General features: G+C 44.0%; 1 protein-coding gene across 8 annotated transcripts in view; it reads right to left on the bottom strand.

Annotated features, from left to right (window-relative positions):
* Positions 1-4,407: 4,407 nt before the first annotated feature.
* The window catches only part of TEAD1 (TEA domain transcription factor 1), a 178,295-nt gene continuing 160,207 nt past the window's right edge, over positions 4,408-22,495 (bottom strand). For all 8 annotated transcript variants that reach the window (XM_032594831.1, XM_030332000.2, XM_032594833.1 and 5 more), the window contains 3 exons: positions 15,667-15,807; positions 11,096-11,248; positions 4,408-5,151 (listed from right to left, as the gene is read on the bottom strand). In XM_032594831.1, coding sequence (XP_032450722.1) covers positions 5,038-5,151; positions 11,096-11,248; positions 15,667-15,807 — 408 coding nt within the window. In that variant the 3' untranslated portion in view covers positions 4,408-5,037. The remainder of the gene's footprint in view (positions 5,152-11,095; positions 11,249-15,666; positions 15,808-22,495) is intronic.

Here is a 22,495-nt window from a genome sequence, read left to right as displayed (position 1 = left end):
GTTGGAAAACTTTCCATTTTGGTATATACATTGGAGAGTGCGGTCAAAGAACCCACTCATGTTCGGCTTCCGATTTGAGACCAAGTGTGGCCAGTTTCTTATAGAACCGGAGAAAAATGGGCTTACGCAAGAGAAATGAGAACGGTTTTTGCCTGCGTGGTTTCAAATACTGGGCCAATTTCGTAAATGGGCGTGGAGGGTTGGGTAAGAAAAGGCCGGCGGCATGACTAAGTATCACTAAGGCACTGCTTACTGGAACGCTTTGGCAGCTCTGAATTTAAAACTCCCTAAAAAAAGTAATAACAGTAGTAAGAGAAATGCTTCCAGCTTACAAAAGGGCTCACAGTTCCGAGGCAGCCTTTTGCACTGCACACCCTACATGCAACGTCTCAAAGATTTAAGGCTTTTCAGAAATGACATGTGCAGGGCTTTGCCACAGAAACAGCAACAGAAAGAAAGAAGCAATGCAGACATTTCCTCTCAATGTCACAGGTGTGAACACCAACGCACAGAATTGGTTCTACCCTTCGTTAGGACAGGTGTGGTGTACCAGACAGAGCATATACAAACTTATACAAATTGTATGTACCTGGTTTGGTAAAATCGACTGTCATCTCATACAATTCAAATAATTTACGGTTGTACAAAAACAGACTGCTAAAGCCGCTACGGTATCGAGACCTAAAGAAGCCTTGGGTTTAAGTCCTCTGGGGACCTGTAACACCAAGTGCCGGGAACCGGGGCTGCTTTTTGGCTGGTCTGAGTGTGGGACTTTGCTGCTGGGATGTTTGGCAAAAAGAAATTGGACTTAGAGTCTGGGGCAGGTGAATTGTCCTCAGGGTAAGCGAAAAGGCTCATCAGCTTTCATATCTGCTTGTGCGTGTCTCGCGTAGCTCCAAGCGGACCAGAGGCTCCATGTGAGAAGTAACGTCAGCATCGGGCGGGGCGGGGGGGGGGATGCTATTACTCTGGCTGAGGGGGACGGTTCTTAATCTTCCCCCTCTCTTCTGACCTGAGCTTGTGCACACCTTTTGTAGGGATCAGGTAGCCTCGAGCACCGGAGAGGAACAACCTCCACCAGGGGAGGCCAAGGATTAAGTGACAAGGTCCCAGAGCCTCCTCATCCTCATTCTGTCGTTAACTAGCTGGGTGACTTTCAGCAGGTCACTTCCACTCTGGGCCTCAACTTTCTCATCCGCTAAATGAAAGACGGTAGATTGTGCCCTCTTGTAGCTCAATTAAAAAAAAAAAAAAAACAAAAAAACCTATCAGCCCTCTTCCAGAACTGGTCCCTCTCTCCAACATCCCTAAAGATGAAAAGAAGTGTTCCAAAGGCTTCCATAAATTCTAACAACGGCACTGAAGGTAGGGCAGAAAGTAGAAGACCAAAGGAAGTTCACTGAAATGATGACAGCTTCGATCAGGAGACCCGTAAGCTTCTGAGGAATCATGAAAATAGCCGGAACTTCCTTTCAAGCTGGTACACGAAAACATGAAGATCAAATTCCAAATGCACCTAACATAGAGGTGCAAGTGGATTATCCGCACGACGGCCACCAGCTGCTCCCGACTTCCCCAGGGATGAAGGAAGGGATACTTTGTAGCGAGACAGACTCTGCACTGAAATAGAAGCTCTGAACTGGAAGAGACCTGGACATAATGTCATTTGAGTAATATTCCTACCTGCCTCTTAATGTCCTGAAACAAGGCTCCCAGGGGGAGCAAGACTTCTAAGGGTGAAATGGAAGGAAACCAGCAAATCTCAAATATGCTATTGGTGACCTGTAAGACCTAGGGCCGTGCTTCTCGACGGGGGGCAGTGCTGTGCTCCGTGGGATACCAGGCAATGTCTGGAGACATTCTGGATTGTGGCAGCTGAGGCAGGGTGGGGAAGAGGCCAGGGATACTGTTAAACTTCCTACAATGCACAGGATAGTCCCGCACAACAAGGAACTGCTCCAAACTGTCCGGTGTCGAGGTTTAGAAACCCTGGCTTGGCATATTTTAGGCCTTCTGGGATTCTACCTGTTCTGAAAAAGTCCTGATTGTAATTTTAGGTCTCTTGCTAAGATGGAAACAAATGCCAACAGACCAGATCCAGTTCTTTAGTGCCTCCCTGTCTAAGCTGTGGTAAAGCAGCCTCCAAATTCTCCAGTAAAAGCACATGATGTCCCTGACTCAATCCTGGTAGCAGAGGGTCACCAGGATAGATGGTACCCAAAAGAAAGCTGTAAAGACAGAGGTGTGGAAAGGCTTCTTTATGGTTTAGGAAGCTTTACATATAAAGGGTGAAGACTCTGCTACTAAGGGTGAAAGGCCAAAGACAGATCTGGATTAGGTGTTACTACACAAATCCCACCCCAGCACCTAATTTGAGAGAGATGGAGAGAGGGCCAAGTGTTTGGGTGATTGGCTCAGTGGTTAAGATAGGGAAAATATCTGCCCTGGAGAAAGTTTTAGAAGAACAAGACAAGAAGTAAAATTTTAAAGATCTTAGAAATGTCTTGAGAGCAAAAAGCAATCCTCAAGGATGTTCGTGTAAATGCCCCAAACTCAACCACGAAGGCATTTGGGGGAAGAGGGCATTTGGCGGGGTGGCATTAAAGGGCCCAGCCTGTCTCTGTGAGTTCAGCAGACCGGGGTCTGCCCTTCTCTGCAGCCAACAGAACCACCCTCTAGCTGCTCTTCTGGGGTCTGTTTGTGCTTTGAAAAGTAAACCCTCAGGAGCCCTCCTGGCAGCACAGAAGACCCCATTCCTGGGTGGGAATGTGAATCGGATGCCCGTCTCCCTGAATTCTCGGATGGTTCTGGCCATGGCGGGTCATTTACACCCCTCCGTAGGGTCCTGGTCCTGGGTGAGCGGGGTTTCCTTTGAGGAAAGATGCAGGAGACAGGAGCAAAAAAAGCATCCCTGGGAGGGGTGACCGGGAGAAGTCCTTACGTACGATGACCATGGAAGAAGCTTAAATGCTTAGGCTGGAGACGAGATGGAACGGACAACTGGGGCCAATCCTTCCAAGGCCCACTTAGAATCAGAGAATAAATGTTAGTTTCTTTACAGAGGGAAGACAGATCTCATCCTACTGGTGTGAATGAGGGATGTGCGTTCCAAATGGGAAACATTCTGCACTTTCTTCTCTGGTCTTCCCAGGAACCGGTGGCATATGAGTTTGGAACAGGTCAGGCTTGGTCCAGTGTCCTTCCCTTTGCCACAAGCCAGCCACACCCTCATGATCATGACCACCAGGCACTAATCAATACACAAGCAGGGCAGGTGGTGGGACAGAGAAGAGGGGAAGTTACTTGGAGGTGAAAGAAGAGGGTGTTCATTTTCCAGCTTAATGAAAAAGTCTTAATAAGGTTTGTGACTTACAGAACTTATTCCACCAATGTTAACATATGCCTGGCAAATATAAAAACGTCACTTTCCTCTGGGAAGTTGGGGAGTATGCCCTCTCTCCTTCCCAATGAAGCACTTATGGAAAAATAACCCAAGACATGTTGGCCACTTCAAACCAGCTGTGCCTGGGCAATGCTTTGGAATATCTGGGTCAGAAAGTCGAATTTCTCCTGGGAAGAGAACCTCCCAAATGAGTCTGTTTGAAAAAGTCAGAGGGCACTGGGCCTCTCAGACCTCAAACAAGTACTCCGACTTATTGAGAGATGTTGAGAAAACGGATGTCCTGTGAGAATATAGCTAGATCTATGGACACAGATTGAGATATACATACGTATCAGCACCTAGCAAATTGAGTGACACTAAATGTTCAATAAATAGGTGTTGAATAACTACACATGTATATGTGTATAGAGGCATACACAAACACACACATACACATATAGTTATAGCAGGTTAATATGCATGTTGGTTCACCAGAAATAATTTATCCACAGGCTGGTGAGGATGCTTGCAAGTTTTCTGGGGAGCAGAGATGCTAAAACTGATGAGCCTTTTACTTGTTTGGTTGATGAAATTTCTCCCAGCCACAGGATTTTCTAGATTTTGCAGCTCACAGTGCAGTATTCGTGCCAATTTTAAATTTTTGTTATTAAATTTCAGTGGTTCAAACATTTACTCATCTTTATAAAAAATTTGGTTGTCCATATAAAATATAACTGCACACACAAGACTATAAACATTGTACGTTTAGATTTTCAGTATTTATCTACTTATTGCAAAAAGAGCCATCTTTTTTTTTCATTAAATAATCATCACATTAGTACAATACAATTTTATATTTCTTAAATATACTATATATGTTAAGGATAAGGGGTGAAGTTTTCTTCCTTTGTAATACCTGTTCAAGAGTTTAATGGATTAAGAGATTAGTTTTAACCTTGAGGAAAAAAAAGTACAAATTTGTCTCATTAGAATATTTCTACCAAGCATTTAAGGCTATATTTTAACATTTGGTTTCAAAAAAGAAAGAAAAGTTTCATTTAAAAAATAATTTAGTGAATTACATTCTTTCATAACTTCCACCCTAATTAGTTACAAAGATAAGTCTAAAGATTCTTAGTTTTGTGTACTAATTTACATTTATATTTAAAGATTAATTTTACTTGTATCTTAAAACAAGAATTTTATGTTGGAAAAAAAAAAGAACTAAATACATTTGTATAAAGGCTGTAAATGTCCCATGGCAAATGCTCTGTCTCAAATTTTTTCTACCACAATTAGAAACAGGTCTCTACAGACTGAGACCCGGGTTCTTAAGGTTCATCCTTCCCAAAAAATTGTGGGCTGTGGATCTGAAGGACACATAGAAACAACTCGATTTCTCTTTTTACAACTGTACCAGAACTTCACAGCTACAATGATAGTATGAACACATGAAAAATGACTTCACTCAAACAGGATTTAGAAAAAGTCAGGGTGACCTCGGGGCCAGGGCACCCCCCCTGTGTGGTGAGGTTTACAGTCAGTCATTCAGTAATGGAGAGAGAGTGTGTGTGCGCACATATGTGTGTGTGTGTGTGTGTGTGTGTGTGTGTGTGTGTGTATATACAGATGTCTATATATATAAATAACCATGTTCAGTCTTTTACAAGCCTGTAAATATGATGTTGTGCTCCATGTTCACTATTTGAAACTTCAAATACACAGGCCATGCAGAGAAGAGTTTCTTGTGTATCCCTGTTTGTTACCACCTGTTAAAAAAAAAAGCATATATATATATATATATATATATACACACACACACACACACACACACACACACATACAGATAGAAAAACTCACATGGATGAAGACATACTCCATCTGTACCACGACAACTAGGATTTGCTTGGAGAGGAACAGTCTCAAGTCCAGCAGGTAGACTGTTGGAGGTGTTCTGGCCTGATTCTGCCCTCTCCAATAAACTCAGGATATTCTGGGACTGACTTGAATCCTATGTGAACTTAGGTACCATGTGTAAGAAATACCTTCCGGACAGGGCCTCACCCATTATCTGGGTCCACAAAGAGACCACAAGAATTAGTGTGGGTTTTTGGGGAGGGTCAATTTCTTGACAACGAAGACAATTTTCTAGCATTCTGTCCCACGAGATGGGTCATTTACCCTAGGAAACGCCTCCCATCTTGTACCTAAACTTTTACGAGGTTGGTTTCACAAGGGCCAATGATAGACATGAGCCCCACGAACGCCCTGCTCACCAATGTTAACCAGCAGTGCTGGGACTCAGTAAAATATGTGCTGAGTAAGGAATGGTGGGAGAATTTTGTCACAGGATCTTTCTTTTCATTTTTCATTCATATAGGCTTTAGCTTTCGAAATGTACTTGAAATACTCATCTAGTTCAATACTCATCATCTACTTCCCCTCCTGGTTGAAGTCGCTGGACTCCAGCTCTCTGTTCTTCTTGCCCATGGTCTCAGCCTGCGTTCCTATCTTGAGTGACCAGATCTGACCCAGGTCCCTGTGGCCCCTCCCTACTCCTCAGAGCCATTCTCACAAGGGACTTTCTAAAAGCCCCATGCCTTCAAACACTTGGGAGTCTGAGGGCCTAGTCCAGTGCATCGGGGGCCCCGCTCCCAGCTCTGTCAGGCTGCTTCACCCATGTTGTTTCCCTTGCCTTCTCGGTATCCAAGGGTATGGTCTCTGACTGATGACTAAAGTCTCACAAACTTGTAATTCCCCATCAGAGCACACAGTACTGTCTGTAAGTACACACAGATTTGTAAGATTTTTTTTTTTTTAATGCCCATGTCATTCAATGGGTTATAAATTCCTGAAGAACAGGGACCATGTTGCCTAATAACTAGTCTGGCACACAACAGCCATTTAATAAATATTTGCTGAATGAATGACAATCCACATAATAGCCAACATATAGTAACTGCTTCGTATACATCTACTCAGTATTAAATGCTTCATACACATCCGTCTCATGTAATATTATAATAACTCCATGAGTAGGTGCCCTATCAGATCCCCTCTGACAGAGAGGGAGGCAGGGGAGTTAGGTGATTTAAGGTTATACAACTGTCGGGGCACCTGGGTGGCTCAGTCAGTTGAGTGTCTGACTTTGGCTCAGGTCATGAACTTGCGGTCATGAGTTCGAGCCCCACATCGGGCTCTCTGCTGTTAGCACAGAGCCTGCTTTGGATCCTCTGTCCCCCTCCCTACGGCCCTCCCACACTTGCACTCTCTCTCTCTCAAAAAAAAAAAAACCCAAAAAACTTGATAGTTTGAAAAAAAATTAAGGTTAGACAACTGTCAACTAAGAAACCCAGATCTGATTTTGAAGACCTTTTTTTCTAATCATTAAGCGATGCTGCTCTAATGAATTGATACAATAATAGATTATCTACATTTATTGTTTCTGGGGAATAAAGATTTTTTTCAATATTGGTACCCACCTGCTTTCCTGGTCTTATTTCCTGCCTCTTCCTTCACAGACCAGACTCCAAGTATGCAGGCCTCGTATCCTGGAAACCTCTCTCCCTCTCTCCCCATGTCCAAAGAAATGCCATGTCCTGCCTGCGTTTACCTCCGGAACAGCTCTTGAATCATCCCGGTCTCCACCGCCACAGCCCAGGGGACCAGCCAAGCACCCAGACTCCCCTACCAGGAGCTACCCTGGCTCACACATTCCCAGGGGCACACAGCAGCCACAAAACCCCTGTAAGTAATATAAATCTGACAACAACACACTCTTGCTTAAAAACTCCGATGGCTGAGCAGACCCCGCTCGGTCTGGCTGTTCCCGTGGCTGTTCCTACCTGGCTGGCTCCTCCCTCTCTCCACGCCAGCCACACCCCCCATTTCCAGTCCTTCCACTTGCCTGCACACCTGCAGTGCCCTTCTCCACCCTCTCCGCCTAGTCACCCGGCGGGTATGCCTCAATGGTTTCTTCCTTTGGGAAGCCTCCCTGACCAGGCAAATGCTTCTGTCATGTGCTCTCGTGGCACCACGTACCTCCCTCTGCCAGCCAGCAGCCACTGTTTGGTTTACATCCATTTTGTGATGGATCGCTTGAGGAACCCCTGCCTCTCTCAGGAGCCTCCAGGACGGCTGTCCCACCCCATCTAGGTCACATCCCAGCACCTAACGCTTAAGTATGCACCCGCCGAAAAGCCCTTTGCTTGGTAAATCTGCAAAATGTCTGTTTATCCATCAAGGCAACTTAAACCTCATCTTTTAACATCTCTGGGAATTCTCCCACCTCATTCCAACTACAGGTAACTGCTCAGGTAGTTACACTACTCTGTATGTCCAGGTGTCTGTTTCTCAAGGATACTGCAGTCATGTAATGTACAAAGGTATTGTAACCGTCTCTTTCCCCTACCAGGCCAGGATTTACTATCGGAAAGGGACTGTGTTATATTTGCACTGTATTCTGGCAGCTAGTACAATCTCTCCATAGGTTAGCTGAACAAATGAAAATATTCTCAATGACCTTTGAGGTGAAGCATACAGATGTGAGCATTTTGTTTGTAAACGGAGGAGGAAACTGTTTAGAGACTTTAAAAAACTGACTCAAACCAAGATCATAAAGTAGAGTTGGGTCTTAAACCCCCGTTTTCAGACTCCATGATCATGAAACAACCCGCAAAGTGTCTTTTCTATCATTTTAAGTCTTAATTTATGTGTGTCCTTAGCTCTGTGACCTCAGAGAGGCCTAGTATTCCTTATCCATAAAATGGGAATAAATATGACCTTATAGTTCTGCGGTGAGAATTTCATAATACGACATCTACAAAAGATTCAGCACTGTGCCTGGAACCTCTATGATTTACCTTACCTTCTCGCAAACTTTCTGAGAAAGAAAATGTCCTATTTGTCTTTTTGTTTGTTTGTTTTTTAAAGTAGGCTCCAGGCCTGCCGTCAGGCTTAAACTCACAACCCTGAGATCAAGAGTCAGATGCACTACCAACTGAACCAGCCAGGTACCCCCAATGGGTCCTATTTAGACTTGATGATTGAGATTCAAAAGGAGGAAGGAAAAAAATGTCCCTAGCAACGTGTATGTATGTCTGAATATACCTCCAAAGAGGACAAGAACGCTTGGCCTATCATTCAGCTACTGTCTTCCCCAGTCTGGATACTGTCACTAAGGCCTTCCCTTTACGGGTTCACCTCAATTTCTCCATCATCCTGATGAAACCAGAGTCTAGCTCACCAGCCAGTAAGGTCTGGGACTGATCTTGCCGACAGAGGCTTTGTATCCAATACCTGGTAAAATACCTGCCACTGTGTCCAGCAGCTGCCAGCCTGGCCGTATTCCTACACCCTTCCTGGGAGGAAAAGCTCAGAAGTACTATTTCTCCTTTATTCATCAAGGAGAGGATGTGACTCTCATAATCCAGGCGTACTGGTTTAATTTCAGCTTTTCTAAATGCTAAAATATTATTTCTGGCAGACATTTATTGAGAGCTCCTAGTTCTTCATAGCAAAAGGATTTATTTAGTGGTTTAATGATACATTTTGGAAATTAACATAATGTGGTGTGTTTTCTGAATATCTAAGCTGCTGGAAGTCACGTGTTCTGAAAGAGTATTACTAGTATTCATGAGTTTGGTGGCCAACAGATGCTTTTAATTTCTTCTGGGCCTGATTTTTCCCAAGCTATGCTCTGTGAGGTAGGGTTATAGGCAATGAGGACATATTCCTTAACATGCTGGAACAGACCTTAGAACTGGTTTGTAACAACGCCTAAGGCTGCTTCCAAGAGAGGTGGGCTGGCCCATTCACTCACAGAGTTTGGGTTAATTCGTGAGGCTATTCAATGTCCACCCCAAGGTGCCACACTCACCTTTTGCTCATCTGAGCACAAAAGTCACCTGTTCTTAAATAGCAACAGGAAGCACCTATACGACAGGTGCCTGCCAGCAGCCCAAACTGTGAACTGCTCAGTTTTCTCTGAAGACCATCAGGGAACACGATACTAGTAAATAATAGTTATTAAAGAACAGGCTTTCCAAACTCTCCCTCAGGTTGCTAGTTTCTCGCGGACACGCCTGAGAATCCACAGAGATTCCCTCTCAGGAATAAACGAAAATTACATGCCAAATGATCTGTCCGCCAATCGTATGCCGATCACTTGTCTGTGAACTCTTGAGGTTCTCTGTGGCTCACTTAGCCATCCCCTATAGTGGGTCTCAACAGCTGGGAAGCTGTAAAAATGAAACAAAACCAGGATGCTGGGCCCCACCTCCAGGGATTCTGATTTTATTTATCTGAGATGGGGGCCAGGCCCCAGAATTTTTAAAAGCTTCCTGGCTGAATCTGATATGCAGAAGATTTTAATTTTTAAACCTTTATTTATTCAGTTCTTACATTTGGTGTGAAGAAGCTGGCTCCTACTGGCTTCTGAAAGTTGAATATTAAGGAAGTTCATGAACTGGACAACCACTGGTACTCTGAAACTGACCATGGAAATGGGCAAAAGCTAATAAATCAAGGGTTTGGGGGAAGGTTGGGGAACAGCCGCCTTCTTTTTTTTTTTTTTTTTCCCTTAAAGTAGCACACCATTGACTGAGAACCCTGGTTTCAAAGGATCCCAAAACTCCTGGTAAACAACTTCTGCCCTAAGTATTCCAGTTTTTCATCCTAGAAACAGAGCAACAAAGCAGGCCTTCAGAGGGCTGGATATTTGACCACAATATTGTCTTGCTGCCCCCTTTTAGCACAACTGTTTCCAAGTTCTGTTTTGGCATTTTTCCTTCAGTTAAATCAAGGAATGCTAACTTTTTCAAAAATGAGCGTTATGAAACCCATTGCCGTATATTTTATAGGCAGATTTTTGAGGACAACACTGTTCTTAACCTTCCCAAGTCTCCAAATGAAGCCCCCATGGGAAATTTGTTTTAAAGTTAAATCTGAGGGGACCCTCCCCCACTCCCCAGCACTGCCCAGGGGAACCAGAAACTTCTCCCATCGTGGACCCTGAGCACCACTGTTTTCACTTTCCCTTTTAGCTGCCCATGTTTTGGCCATACTTTTCAGCCTATGGAGAATACTTCCTCTGCCCTCTTCCTGGTCATGACATTCTATTTTAATTTTCTATTTCTTGTGGTACTGAGGGTTTACGTTTTGCTGTCTTAAGGTATGTTATCTCTTTTAAAGCCTTGCAATCCTTCGTGAAATGAGTCAAGGTGTATTTGAAGGACAAACCCACGGACTTTACAGTTTTTGCCTCATCTGGGATTTGCAGACAATGCTTCTAGGATTCGCACTTGGCTGACACTGGTATTACCCAGGGAACTATAAAAAATATTCATGCCTGGGTTCTATCCTCAGAGATCCTGATTTAACTGATCTAGGACGCAGCCTTGGTGTCAGGCTTTTACAAGTTTTTAAGTATTTTAAAAGTTCTCCATATCTTTCTAATGTGCAGCTGGAGTTTAGAATGCAGGGACCATAGGTTTTACTGCCCATTTGAATTCTAGTTTTCCCAAGCTTCGAAAAGCTTAGCCCAGCCCAATGAAACCCCGTCTCTTCTATAGACCTGAGCCCATGCTTGCCCTGGATGCTGTGGATTCAAATGGTAATTGATCAACAGCCTGGTCGCCTCCCCTGGCCTGGCCACCTTGCTGTCTTTCCCCACCAGCTGGGTCTGCCCCAAGAGGAAAGAGGCAAAACAGTTACCAATAAAATTGTGAAGTTTTCCAAAACACTGTTCATCATATATTTCTCTGGTAAGTGTTTGAGCTTGTGGATGAAGTTAATCATATATTCACACATCGGGGAGCGGTTTATCCGGTACACAAATCGGCCATTCTCAAACCTCGCATACTCCGTCTGTGAGGGAAAAAGGAGTTGAGCACTTTTACACTTCTGGCTTCAAGATACATGGAAAAAGCTATTGCTGCCTGCAAAAGCATTTTTCCTTTTCAACATGAATCATCCGCTAGATGCTGTACTATTTATGTAGTTTACTTAATTAAAAAAAAAAATCCTATTTCCAAACTGAATGCCATACTCAGAAATCCAGGATTTTTCTGGAAATTAAAAAAACAAAATGTGTAAACAGAATAGCTTTAAAGAAGGGTTGTACAGGTCAGAAAGAAAAGAAAGCAAAGGCTGGAAAGAAATATAATCACCTACTTAGTGATTTTCTACCTGGAAATCTGGGAGAGCGGGCCCAGCCAATGACAATTCTTCAAAGAGCCCAGAGAAAATCCTCCTTCACTGTTATAAAGGCCTCACAGCCAACAACCAATGCAGCTAACTTCTCTACCTTGGGAAAAACTACTTTCCACTGATCATGAGCTCCTGACTGTGAGTTATTTATGTCTTTAATAAAAAAGGAAAGAAAAAAAAATACTGGTATTGAAGTTCCCACTGAAGCACTCAGAAATAAGAAACACACCCCTAGATAGCCTTGGATCAAAGAGGAATTAAAAAGGAAATTACAAACTATCTCAAGAATAATGAAAAGGAAAATCCTTTACATCAAAACTTATGGGACCCGATGAAGCTATACTTGGAGGACACTTAATGATGCAGCTTCATGAGTTCATCATTAAAGACGAAAAATTACAGAACTAAACCACATCTTTGATTAAAAAAAAAAAAACCCACAAAAGTAAACCCAAACCACAAAGAAACCAAAGAAAACCCAGAATAGGAAATTAATAAAGATAAAAGCTCAAATCTATGTTAACAGAAATAAAAAATGGAGACAGAATAAATTTTAAAAAACTGGTTCTTAAAAAGCCAAAATAAAATAAAGCCTTCACAAGGTTAAGGAAGAAAAGAGATGAAACCACAATGACAGTAGAGATTGGGAGATTTGTAAAAGGTTACTTCACATAACGCTGTAAGGCGAAAAGCCATAGAGGAGAGGACGCTTTCCCAGCAAAACTTAAACTACTAATACTGAACCAAAAAATAGGAAACTCCAATAGCTCAATTACCGTGGAAATGCCTAGAAACTTGTTTAGAGATGAATCCCTGAAAAAGGCATAAAGACCACCTGGTGTGATGGCTGAGTTTTATGGAACTCTTAAGGAACAACTGTTTTCATTGTTATGGAAACTACATCAGACCAGGTGTCCCAATTCTTTTTAGGAAATCGGTGGACACGGAGAGACTATAAAAAGGAAAGGTGATTATCACTTATGAGATGCAAAAATCTTAACGTAAAATAGCAAATGGAACACATCAGTGCGTCCAAAGTAGGACTTTGTTCAGGAATGCTGTGGTGGCTCAAACACAGGACATGCATTAACTCGTGATGTCCACGAATGGGAGAAAACTGATAGTAAGAGTTGCTGAACAGGCATTTGGCAAAATATTGCAGCTGTTACTAATAAAAACCCTCAGTATGACAAGAATACAAAGAAAGCACTTAAATATAAAGACCATTTATAAAATCCAACAGTAAGTATAACCCTAAATGGCCAAACACCAAGTCCATCTCTATGAGCAGCAGTAACTAACTATACAGGGATACTCACCATCCTATTTCTTTTTACAGGTGTGCTGGAGGTTTTAGAAAATGGAAAGAAAGCGAGAAAATAATAGTAACAGAAAAGTGGCATAAACATTGGAAAAGAAGAAATAAAATAAAGCCGCTCTTTTTGCTGCTGCTATGACCACACACGTAGAAAATCCAAGAACCTAGGGGCAAAACCCGGTAGAGATAAATAAGGGAATATGGCAAGATGGCCAGATAGGACATATTTTTGCTAAAACCAAGAACTTGTCTCTCTTCTGGTAATTAAAATCTAGAAACAGGAAATTGCATTAACAAATTAATATAAATTAACGTAGATGTAAAAACTACAAAATCTTATTAAGATAAGTAAATGGACCTGCAAATACGTTCTTCACTGGAAATATTGGCAATGTATCAGTTTATCCCCACATGACATATAAATCCAGTACGATTATAATTACATTGATCAAAAGGTTTTTGGCTTTCTTTACTTTTTTTTAAAGTGATCTAATTATTTGGAAGAATAAGTGCTGGTTATTGGCCTACAAAATATATGGATAAGAAGAAAAGCAAGATCGACTTGCCTTAGCAGATGTAAGAACGTACTATAAAGCCCGTGTAATCAAATCAACATGGTAGAGGGGGACAAGGAGAGATAAACAGGGTGGAATCAAACAGACTCCAGGAATGGCTCCCAGGATACACAGGACCTTAATAGGGGTACATCTAAGATCTACTCAGTGGGAAAAGGATGAATCGTTTAATAAACGGGTTTTATTTTATCTTAAAAAAAATCTTTTTTAATGTTTTTTTTTTTTTTTTTTTTTTTTTGAGACAAAGAGAGACAGAGCATGAGCAGGGGAGGGGCAGAGAGAGGGGGAGACACAGAATCTGAAGCAGGCTCCAGGTTCTGAGCTGTCAGCACAGAGCCCGACGCGGGTCTCGAACTCACAGAGTGTGAGATCATGACCTAAGCTGAAGTCGGCTGCTCAACCGACTGAGCCACCCAGGCGCCCCAATCAACGGTTTTGACACAAACGTCTGTGTATTTGGAAGACAACAGAAGTGGACGCCCATCTCACACCAAATGCAGAAATACATTCGAAATGGATTAAAAGCTTAATTACAAAACTCCACCAGCACTCACGCTACCTTCTTCATGAAAATTCCTGGGATTTCAATCAAAGGCAACCTTTTCCTGCTCCCTGAACTTTATATACAGCTTTGGGTATGAGTTCCCAGATTCCAAATCTGGGAAACAGAGTAACTTGTCTGCTTCATCTTGTCCGGGCAGGTGGTCCATCTAGAGGTGAGCCCTGACAATTTGGCTATTCAGCAGCAATGCTGCCCACGAACATTCCACGTTCCCAACCACTGACCAGTAATGGTGCTTCCTCTTGCTCGGAGGAGATGGGAGGTCATCTGGCCGTAGGCCTCCCAGACCTGTCTCATTACACGGTCGGTCACCTTCTCACCTCCCCTCTCCTTGGGCTTCCCAGACATGCGTTGGGCTGGTTCCCCTCCTCCTTCAGCCATTTTTGTCCTCTGCTCCTCTGCTGGTGTGTCCCTTCCACTCACCCCGGGGCTGGCTACTGCTCCCACGCCCTCCCTGCACCAAGCCCTCCATTCCCATAGCTTTAATTGTCCTTAATGCTTAGGATTCCCAACTGGTATTCTCAGTCTTCCAAATTCCAGTCTTGCATCTAGAATCATCCCCTGACTACTTGCTTTTGAATACCTTACTTTCTAATCTCTGCTCATGGCAGCGCGGCCCTTGCAACCACAAAATGTGTGACCTTTGGTTCTTCCTCCTCATTAGTATTTAATATCTGGTGAGTCTCTAAGTTCCATTCAAAAATGTTTTACTGGATTTCCACTGCTGCCATGTTCATGAAGCTCAGGACGCCTCAGCTGACATCGACCATCTAGTCAACTCCCTTCTATCCACTCTGGCCAGTGTAACCTCCTCAACACCATCCACAGCATGCCCCTCCTGTGCTCAGGAAGCCAAAGGCCGTGCAGCAGCCCAGATCCTCATCGTTCGGCCCAAAGTCTTCAAACCTCTCCTCCCGCCCAGGGCATCCTCTCTCTCCCGCCTCGGCACCAAGTCTGGCACAGTCAGGCTGGGCCCTGGGGCCTGCGAGCTCCAGGACCGCCATGACGGGTGGACCGGGTTAACGGGCAGCAGGACCGCCATGACGGGTGGACCGGGTTAACGGGCAGAAGACGTCGGAAGATACAGCTTTACGTGGAATGTCAACCGCAAACATTCACACAAAGCAACCCACCCTGCTGAAAAGAACACACGTTTTTTGAAAGGGAGGGAGGTATGCAACAGGAAAACTATGAATAGGTATTTGACCCCAGTTCGCGCTGGAAATCTGTCCGGAACAATGAAAGGAGTAGAAGGGGCAGAAGCACCCGCACCAGGCTTGAGGTGTCCGGGTTTTAGAAGGCAGGTGCTATTTACAACACCCGGAAGTGCCCTCGGACCTAGGGGCGGGGCCTGTCTGTAGCAGCTTCCACACCAAGGCACCGAACACTGCTGGCCACACAAGGCAGGGCCCCTGCAGTAGGGGAGGGGTGGCGTGGGGGCTTCTTCCACTTGCTTGCAAATCGCTGTGTCTTTTTAGAAGTGACAGGGAAAAGAGGTGAGAGAGAAAGGGGGAGAAGGAGGAGACACCAGAAAAGTAAAACTCTCTGCCCTGGTGAAAGCTGAAAGGGAGGAAGCAGGGTGCCCCCGAATGAAGGCTCCAGTCTGCAGATGCCCACTTACCTCTACTTTTTCTACTACTTGCTTCCCAAAGGAGCACACTTTGGTGGAACAGGTGACTGTCATATTTTCAGAACTCTCATACTGACTGGTGACACCATAAAAGGCCCCAGCGTCATCCTGAATATTGCAGTTTAGGTCGGCCTGTTGGAAAGGAAACGGAGGTGGGGGTTATTTTCTCTTTACAGGAGTCACGGCAATGAGCAGTGACGGGAGGTCGGGGGGGAAGATCTCCAATCCTTCTGGCCGAGCAGAGGGCGGGGGTGGGGGGCAGGGAGGTGGTGAGGTGATGCTGATCTAGAAACAAGTTCTGCAGCCCACTGGTCATTTTTTGAAGAGAACACTAACTCCAGCAATCTTCCCGTGAAATGACGATGGTACACGCATCTATTCAGTTCGCTTTCTTGCATCCAGTATAGAATAATACTCTATCCTTGTTATAAAGGATCCAGGAGGTCTCTGAAATATGTGCAGAAAGCAGTGTATGACTTGGGTTCACATTCACTGATCTGGAGACAGATTTAAAAGAACAGGAGATCTGCAGCTGGCTAGCCACTTGTTATACGTACAAAAACAGAACCTTCATTACAAATGACAGCATCCAGGAGGGAAATGGTTCCTGTTCAAGACTGGCTTGCAAAGATGCAAAGTCATTGGTAATTCCCACTCATTTAAGGTATCGTAGGATTACCTACTGTGTGAGGTTTATGCTAGACACTATACAGGACCACAAGTGAGAGGTATGTCTTAAAAGAGCTGCAAGGGACATAGAAATACTACCACGTCAAAGATGCTCAGAGTTCAGACAAGGGAAGGCATTACTTTCAACCAGGGGTATTACTTACGGGGTGGTTACGAAGTGAACATGCAGAGATGGGTTGAGGGGACAGTGGGGGTAGAAGCAGCCTAGGGCGCCTCTTTCCAGCTGCAGTGTTAAGGACTGAGGCCACCAGGAGCAGTGAGTTTGGAAAAACGCAACCAGGACCCAGGCCATGGAGGGCTAAAAAAAGGGGTGTGGATTGCATGCTGCAGGAAATGGGGACCCTTTGAAAGCTCTGGCACAAGAAGGTGCTGTGAACCGAGCTGTGTTTCAGGGATCAACGTCTCAGTGTGGTCTGGTGTTCACTGTGGAGGGAGGCTGCAAGGCCGCTGCAGTGGCCGGGCCACTGATTGACGGCTCCCTCCCCTCCGGTACCTTGTGATCTGCTATGGCACACCAGGCACTGGGTGGGGAGCTGGGGATCAGAGTAAGCACGAGCTGGGCCAGTCCCTGCTGCCACGGGCTCACAATTTAGTAGGGAGGACGTCACCCTAGGGATGAGCACTCCTGAAAGAGGCATCGAGGGTCATGAGAACCAACTTTGGGGTCAGGGAAGCTTCTGAGGATGATGCAGCCCAGATCCAAAGACGGTAGAAGAGCTGACGTAGGCGGGTGAATGTGTCCCGAGAGAGTGTGGACAAGGTGCACAGAACTAGAAACAAGGCCACGAAAAGGCTGGGATGAGAGAGGGTGGCAGGAGAGGCAGGAGGGTTTAGGTCTTAGATCCTACAACCAAGGGATGCAGGAGTTGTAAGTGCCCAGGACAGGCACAGTGACAAGTTATGGCTGGATCTGAGTTCCTAAAAGGCACCCCGAACACAGCATGGAGACGACTCTGGAAAAGTGAGAGCACAGGCAGAGACAGGTCAGAAAACTGTCAAAGTGGTCCGGACAAGGGACGGTATCTGCACCACTGTGGGGGCTAGAGAGAGACAGGTGGACCGGACTCATAAATGAGACCACAGTTTGTGAGGTCTGGCACATTCTGACCAGCTCATTCTCAAACCCTGACAGGCAGTAACCACTAGGAAGACCTGAGTCATCCTATATATATTTTTAATGAGGATCTGCATTTGAATTGAATATCAAGACAGTGTCCCTTTCCTTAGGCAAAACTGCAGATTTCCTGGCCTCAAATAAAAAGAACCATATGCTTTAAATTCCCCCTTTTTTCTTACATGCCAAGAAATTCAAAGCTAAATTCAGGGCTCAACGACAGTAATTACCTGTCCCAGGTATTCCTAATAGCAACTAACAACCAGCGTATAGCTCCTTTTACTGGATTCCAATCTCCTTTTACTTGTACTTGTCCAGGTTTGTATTACCCATAAATTTAGTAACACTCCCTCACATTCTGCCATTTGCAATTATATGGTGCACAGATTGTAAATAAATAAAAATACCCAAGTGTACATTTTCAGGTTTTTTGCAGGTTTGACGCTGGACTCCGCGAAAAGAGCAGGTTAGCAAGAAACGATGATGTCTGACGCTGACTGACATCTATGCCCAAGCTCTCTGGGTCTACTGAGCTCCAGCCTCCAGAGGAGAACATTACCAACGAGTCTCAGGCATGCGGGAGCCCAGAATTATATCTAGCTTTCTACCTGCCATGTGGCGTGCACGTGGGCCCGCAGGAACCACTGCCTTGTTCTGCCACCAGCTGAGGACATGAGGCTCTGAGAAGTGGCTCAGGTATGTTTCAGTGGTGGGATTTATGCTCTCATAGTCATGGTATAGTTTGTGCCAACAGGTTTTAGTATTTTTCTGAAAAAAGTAAAAACATATATGTGGTAAGTAAAAAAAAAGAAAGAAAAAGAAAAAGAAAAGAAAAGAAAGAAAATACATCAAACTGGAAAAAGAGTGTACATTTTATTTCTACCCCTGAACTTGCCAATCTCTCTACTGGTGATCAGTGTTTTCCAAGCGTCTTTTTGGAGAGAGTTAGTACTTAGATAAGCAAGCACACACCTCCCCTCTTTTTTGCACAAAGAATGGCACTCTTCAAACCTTGCTTTATGTATGTATATATGTATATATATATATGTGTGTGTGTGTGTGTATATACACACACACACACATATATATACACACACACACACACATATATATATATATATATATATATATATATATATATATATACACACATACTTGGGATGCCTGGGTGGCTGAGTTGGCTAAGTGTTCAACTCTTGATTTCGGCTCAGGTCGTGATCTCACAGTTCATGAGTTCAAGCCCCATGTCAGGCTCGGAGCTGACAGTGTGGAGCCTCCTTGGGATCCTCTCTCCCTCTCTCTCTGCCCCGTCTCCGCGCTCTCTCTCCCAAAATAAATAAACTTTAAAAACTAAACACAAAAAAATACACAGCTACATCTTAGAACTCATACAGTACTGATACGGAAATAATCAGTTTTAAAAAGACTAGCCATTTAAAAACGTGAGCAGCCTCACATTTTGGTAACTGCATACTATTCCATTACCCAGGCACAGCATAATAATTACTGCGTGCTCTACTGATGAATAGTTCGTTGCTTCGCAACATGGATACAGTAATGAGTTTACGTGCAGCAGGAAAGGTACATTAGAAATTACTTTTCATTTCCTTTCCTTCCATTTAAAAAATATTCCAGCACTGAAAGAGTTTCAATGGGCTATAAATAAACTGATAGTATTTGAGTTACAAATAAACTCATTGTGACACAATCGGGTTGTTTTGAAAGACTGGTGAACAGTCAAAGGCAGTCTGGTGTGAGGAGCGAAGTATAGGGAAGAAGGTGGTCAACGAGCAGTTAAAAGCAGTCTGATGTGACGAGTGGAGAGAAGTATAGGAAGGAGGTGGTTAACGGCACAGGCAACCGGGTGGGTTACTTTATTTAAAAAAAATTTTTTTTAATGTTTATTTATTTATTAAAAAATTTTTTTTTAACGTTTATTTATTTTTGAGACAGAGAGAGACAGAGCATGAACGGGGGAGGGTCAGAGAGAGGGAGACACAGAATCCGAAACAGGCTCCAGGCTCCGAGCTGTCAGCACAGAGCCCGACGCGGGGCTCGAACTCACGGACTGCGAGATCATGACCTGAGCTGAAGTCAGAAGCTTAACCGACTGAGCCACCCAGGCACCCTGGGTTACTTCTTTTAAACTACCAACCTCTACTTATGTCAGTGATACGACCAGGAGGGAGGTGTCTTCAGAACTGCACCTCAGCTCACTAGGCACAAAACTTTCTTTTCTGCCCTTTTTTTAAAAAAATGCTCCATTTTTTACTTTATTCACTTTACTGGCATTGATGATGCAAACTAACTCGGACGTTTAAAACCTAAAGCAAGCATAGAAACAAACACACAAAATAATCTGTCTATATATATAATTTAAAAATGTTTGGAATGGTATCTGCCACAATGTGATGTTAGCAAAACTGCCGGAAATGTCCACAGCCTCCCGTGTCTCCCAGAGATGCCCCCATCTCTCAGAGTTTCTGCGCGTAAAGTCATGCTGGTGACAGAAAGCAGCCGTCCCGGGCAGCGGCGCACTGCGTGGACCTCAGCAGACTGGATTCATTTTTAAGAGCCTCTTTTCTTTATTGGAAAAAATTATTTTCAGTAAGACTCAGCACTCTGTTTCACAGTTTTAAATTTTAAATGCAAGAACTCCCAAAGTAGTAAGAGAGTGACAGAACTCAAGTGACTCCAGTTCTGTTTTGCCGTCTGCATAATGACTGTGCTATCAGGGTGCCTTTCCGGGTCTGTGGTTTAGCCACGGGACTGCAGCCCAAACGACTCCAAACTGTCAAGAACTTACTCCTACGAACGGACACAGGCTGAGTCCACATGTGTTACTAAAGAGTAAGTCACACAACGGCCACGCAATAGAAGAGTGCTAATTTGAAGCATATATGTGTGTGCGTAGATGGAATAAAAACACTAACTTCACCAATCGTTTAGAACTTAGGTCAACAAAATATTTTTTTCTCTTTAGAAGTATTTTGTCAACGGCATTGTTCAGAACCGTGGGCACATGGTGATCATAAACATGACAACGATTTTTAGGTGGTTTTACCATTAAACGTCTCTACCACCACGGACGTCCTTACTGCCTTGCACCTGGGCAGATCATCCTTACCATCCCACCTTCGGTTCACCACTGTCCCTTCGAAGTCCCCAAATAATTTTAATGAGTTTTCCTTGGTGATGGAGGATCTATGGTTTTAATGACAGGAAGTATCAAAAATGAAGCTATTAAAATATACACATTACGAAAACCTGCTCAGAAATTAGCTCAACAAATTAGGAGTTCTAAACTTGTGGAAGTTTGTTTGTTTGTTTGTTTGTTTATTTATTTATTACATAAAACTAAAGTCTGACGTACATTCAGAGCGACACACAGATCACAAGTTTACAGTCCGTTGATTTTCATAAAGTGAACACACGCATGCAGCCAGCACCCCGATGAAGAAACCAGAAGCCCTCCCATTCATGCTGTCTTCGAGTACAATCACCCCTTTACCTCATAGGGGTGATCTTGAGGGGAAAACACTGTCCGTTAGTTCTGTCTGGTGTTTTGAACTTTAAATAAATGGAATCACAGATTGACTCCTTTGTGCTCAGTTTCATATGCTCAGCCTTAGCGGGGAGATTCATGCATGCTGTTGTGGGCAGTTCATTCACCTGCTACTTGCTAGACGATTCCACCGAATGAAAAATACCACGATCTAGGCATTCTACCACTGCCGGGCCCTGGCAATGTTTCCAAATCAGAGAGCTACTCTGAACACCCCTGCACACGTTTTTGATGAACACATGTATGCATTTCTGTTGGGTGTTCCCAGGAGTGGAACAGCTGGGTCATGAGGACTGTGCACATTATAGCTTTCATTTAGATAACAGGGACAGATGGTTTTGGAATGATCTTGCTTCTCTCACAGTTGAGAAAACTTTAATTATCAGTATACATTTATCAGGTTAGTTTTTAAAAGGCTTCTCGACTAACAGTAAATAACCAATTTGCTCTTACAACTCTCCGCAATTACTCTCGAACGGTGGGAAATAATCACGTAGCCATCCCACCACATCAACAGCTGTTCTTTGGGAATTTTCTAGGAGGAGGTATTGATGGGAGAGATAATCGTCTGTCAGCTGAGGATGTTCCGATTATCCCAGAAAGAAATGCATTCACTGAGCTCCCATGGAGCAAAGGTAATACCAAAGAAAGAATGCTAATATTGAATCAACAACAAAGGAGGCAACCTCTGTGATTTGAGTCTGAGATTCACATGTAGTTCATCACCCCCCACCCCCCTACCTGTTTCTCCCAACTGAAAACTCAGGGCAAACCTGTTTCAGACAGTTCTTTTTTTTTTTTTTTTTTTGTTCTTTTTTTAACCTTTATTTATTTTTGAGACAGAAAGAGACAGAGCATGAACGGGGGAGGGTCAGAGAGAGGGAGACACAGAATCCGAAACAGGCTCCAGGCTCTGAGCCGTCAGCACAGAGCCCGATGCGGGGCTCGAACTCACGGACTGTGAGATCATGACCTGAGCCGAAGTCAGACGCTTAACCAACTGAGCCACCCAGGCGCCCCCTGTTTCAGACAGTTCTGAAGGCAAGAAAATAAGAAAGAATGTGCTGGTATCAGATACAAACTATTTCTGCCTCATCAGCTTTATCTGACTGCACGATATTTTCTAAAAGCAAATTAATGTAAAAATCCAAGAAACAGCTAAAATCCAGCAAACTTGTCTTCCCAACAAATCCCAAATTCAAACCATATCCCATCCTTTCCTTTGGGGACAAGCCAACCTAAAATGGTCTGGGCTGGGCTCTGAAGTGCTAAACACACACACAGGCAGATGTGGCTGTGGAGGGGGGGATGTCCAGGCAAATGGGCCCTTTTAAGGACTCTTTGCCCATTTTGCCTTAGAACAGAGACCCCATATATGAACTAGGCTTGGAGGCCAAATGCAGGAATCCTTTCTATGGTATCCTGACCTGTGCTGCCTTTGGGCTAAATAT

Source organism: Lynx canadensis, chromosome D1 (assembly GCF_007474595.2).
Source record: "Lynx canadensis isolate LIC74 chromosome D1, mLynCan4.pri.v2, whole genome shotgun sequence".
NCBI classification, from domain to species: Eukaryota; Metazoa; Chordata; class Mammalia; order Carnivora; family Felidae; genus Lynx; species Lynx canadensis.
This window is presented reverse-complemented; position numbering and strand designations above follow the sequence as displayed.